General features: G+C 39.2%; 1 protein-coding gene across 1 annotated transcript; it reads left to right on the top strand.

The window, feature by feature from the left end:
- Nucleotides 1-1,161: 1,161 nt before the first annotated feature.
- On the top strand, nucleotides 1,162-3,107 carry DEFB128 (defensin beta 128). The gene is made up of 2 exons (XM_055344619.1): nucleotides 1,162-1,210; nucleotides 2,872-3,107. The coding sequence occupies exons 1-2, from the start codon at nucleotides 1,162-1,164 to the stop codon at nucleotides 3,105-3,107; spliced, it is 285 nt and encodes a 94-aa protein (XP_055200594.1).
- Nucleotides 3,108-3,396: the final 289 nt, after the last annotated feature.

Here is a 3,396-nt window from a genome sequence, read left to right as displayed (position 1 = left end):
TTACTGCCTTGGAGTATTTTATGGAATAATAATTTATTTGGTACTTTACAATCATTCATTATATAATTACATACTGAAGATATAGTGTGAGTTTTGTACTGTGCATTAAGGACTCCAAATTGAATGAAGCCAGTGGCCTGCCTTTGAGGGACTCATAGATTATTACAGATGAACAAATAATTGGAACATGACATATTGTGACTGCCAACAAAAATATGGACAAGATACAGTGTTGGTACAAAGAAGGGTGTTTTTAGCTCTATTTAGTTGGGTCAAGTGAAACTTTCATAGATACGGAGATGATTGAACTTAATTTTGAAGGAAAATTAGGAGTTCAACAGGGCAGATTTGTTGGACAGGTTGGCAAAGCATGATAAAAATTTGAAAAATGATTTAAATTTGCAAAGAAACAGGTTATGGAAGTAACAAGTTAGGTTAAGGTACCTACACTAATTTGGCAGAAACGGAAGTGGTTCTGTAAAATGCCTAGGAGAGGTGAGCAGGGACCAGTTCATAATGAGTTGGACACTGTGCTAAAGAGATATGATCTTTTGAAAGACTTCATTTGTAGAATTGAGCTGTCCTGGGGAAGACTTTATGGGAGACTTTGAAATAATATCAATTTATGTAGCCAAACCTAAAAGCTATCTTACTCCCAGATGACTTTCTGGAAATTTCATACATTAAAAAATTATTATTGGATATGTATATCTACCTTGATGAGTTCATGATTTAATTAATCTTCCAAATGGGTAACTTTTGTGAGTAAAAGGTGGTGTTAGCTTGATGGGACATTGAAACAAGAGGAATAAACTAGGACTGACTCACACAAACCAGAACACATGACCAACCAGCCTTGATCCAATTAGGCTGATGGCCCAAGTGGAGAAATCAATATTCCTCCTTTCTGGGAGCTCTCATCCTGAATAAAGAAGAGTAGGTGTGATGTGATGGAACATTCTGTGATTGTAAACTCCATATATGGGAATGAAGGTGGGGTGGACTTGGATTTACTGTCCATCCATGTGGGTTAAAATGAGAACTCAGAATGCTCATAGCACGGAAAACTCGTGTCTCATCTTGAAAAACTCTGTGATTTCTATCAAGAGATCACTGGATAAGGAAATTGTGCTGCCTATTTCTCTTGGGAAATCTGTAAGCATGAAGCTGTTTCTGGTTCTCATTATTCTTCAGTTTGAGGTACCAACAGGTAACTTGTCCAAATGTACCATGAAATCCTAGGAGCTACTATTGTCTGTAGAAGTGGGACCAGGGCCTTCTAGATTGTCGGTATCTTGCCAATATCTTCAAAAGTACCCACTCTCCTTGAGTCTGTATCTTAGAAGAAAGCATTTGGGGAGGTAAGAGGTAAGAAGACATCAGGGCTGTACTTTCAGAAGTCCTCTCCAAAGGTAGGCATGAACTCATCATCTAGAATTATCTTTATAAGTTAAACATAGTTTTCACTCAGGAACCTCACCATCTGTTTTTCTATTCAAACTCATTTTCATCCTTTACAAGTAACAAGAACAGCACAATCTTTGGAAACATGTAGATGCGAGGGTAAAATATATCTTGATCACTGGTTAATTGTATGAACTGAACTAATCATTCCCTTTTAAAAAATTGTTTATTTTAGGTGGGGAGGGGCAGAGGGAAAGGGAGAGAATCCTTAAAAAGACTCCCTACTCAGTGTGGAGCCCAATATGGGGCTCCAGCCTAGGACCCTGAGATCACGACCTGAACTAAAACCAAGAGTTGGATGCTCACTTGAGTGAGCCATCCAGGCACCCCTAATCACTCACTTAAAAAAAAAAAGATTTTATTTATTTATTCATGAGAGACACACAGAGAGAGGCAGAGACATAGGCAGAGGGAGAAGCAAGCTCCCAGTGGGGAGCCTGATGTGGGACTTGATCCCAGGATCCTGAGCCAAAGGCAGATGCTCAACCACTGAGCAACCCAGGGGCTCTCTTAATTATTCCCTTTGAATCTGTTTTCTCATCTGTCAATTGAGTATAATGACCCAATTTCATGATTGATTTTCATGAGAGGAAATGTCTTTGTTTTCCCACTTTGTTTCATGAGCTTGTCCAAATTTGTGTAAGGGGACACATAAAGAATTGGAAACAGGTGATTTAGGACTTCAATGCAATACTCTGAATAGGTGACAGTTTGGATCTCTAAGGAGATGGGTACATACAGAGTTGAGCTTGATCCCTGGGTGACATATTTATGTGAGATGTAAAGGAGGATGGAGAGAGAGAAAGAAAGAGAGAGAAAGAGAGGAGCCAGGAGGAGCATGGTCATGAAGACCTAGAAACTGAATAAGGGAAGTTCTCAGCAACATTTATTGCTGAGACCCATGAGGTCTTGGCAAAGGGAGATTTCTGCTGTTCATATCAGTGAGTGTGAAACAATTTCTGTCTTAACTTAAAAAGTCCTGTCTCTGGTACACTTTTAAAAGGTACCTTGGCTCTGAATAATGCCATGGTGACAAGTTGGTACTCTTTGGGAACACTGGACTAGGGTAAGGCTGAGGGAGTGCTGACTTAGGAGCATGGAATACAGAGTCAGATTTGCCAGAGTCCAGGGGCGGGACATAGTTTCGGTTGATAACCATGAATTGATTTCTCTTTGTTTTTGTCATGTAAGTTATAATGTTCTCAGACCCAATTGGGTATTGGCTAGGAGCCTGGGGTTTTGATATCCTTAATTTGGGATGATTTTCAAGGAGGAGGCTCTTAGTTTCTTCTTATCAGCATAAGATTCACTTTGGAATCACAGAAGGCTAAAGCTTTTGGGAAGCATATACTACTTCTATTCTGCCTCAGAAACTAATCTGTGTTCAATATTGTTTTCTGTGCACAGATACAGCACGACCCAGAAAATGCTTTAGCAATATAACAGGCTACTGCCGGAAGAAATGTGAAATGGGGGAAATATATGAAATGGCATGTCTAAATGGGAAATTATGTTGTGTTAATGAAGACAAAAACAAAAAGCACCAAAAAGCCCCAGAGTCACCTCTTCCTTTACCACAGCCTAAGGGGAAGATAGACTATGTCATTTTACCCACCATCACACTTCTCACAATCCAACTATAAATCAAGCACTTGCTTCACTGGTCTCCACTCTTCCTAAATCAAAAGTGCCACCTCCTTCAACAGCCTGGAACAAGGGATTCATCTACTTCTGTGAACTTGATTCTCCACATAATAAAATTTTATGCTTTTCTCTGGATTTATTAATGTATTCACTCATTTTTAAACACTTTAACCATAAATGAATAGTTATCATGTTCCAGGCATTTACTGGTAGGATAATATACTGATAAGATGGGTGATACAGAGATGAAATGAACGTGTTGGTAGAGGTGGAAGTTAGCCCCTCCAT

The sequence above is a fragment of the Nyctereutes procyonoides genome, unplaced genomic scaffold (assembly GCF_905146905.1).
Source record: "Nyctereutes procyonoides isolate TBG_1078 unplaced genomic scaffold, NYPRO_anot_genome, whole genome shotgun sequence".
Taxonomy (NCBI): domain Eukaryota; kingdom Metazoa; phylum Chordata; class Mammalia; order Carnivora; family Canidae; genus Nyctereutes; species Nyctereutes procyonoides.
Note: the sequence above shows the minus strand (reverse complement) of the source record. Positions and strands in the feature narration are given on the sequence as shown.

What these genes read in the sequence shown, in the direction of transcription:
- DEFB128 (XM_055344619.1), top strand. Translation starts at nt 1,162, where the DNA reads ATGAAGCTGTTTCTGGTTCTCATTATTCTTCAGTTTGAGGTACCAACA. An exon ending in TCAGTTTGAGGTACCAACAG is followed by an intron (nt 1,211 to 2,871) that starts GTAACTTGTCCA and finishes TTCTGTGCACAG; the next exon opens with ATACAGCACGACCCAGAAAA.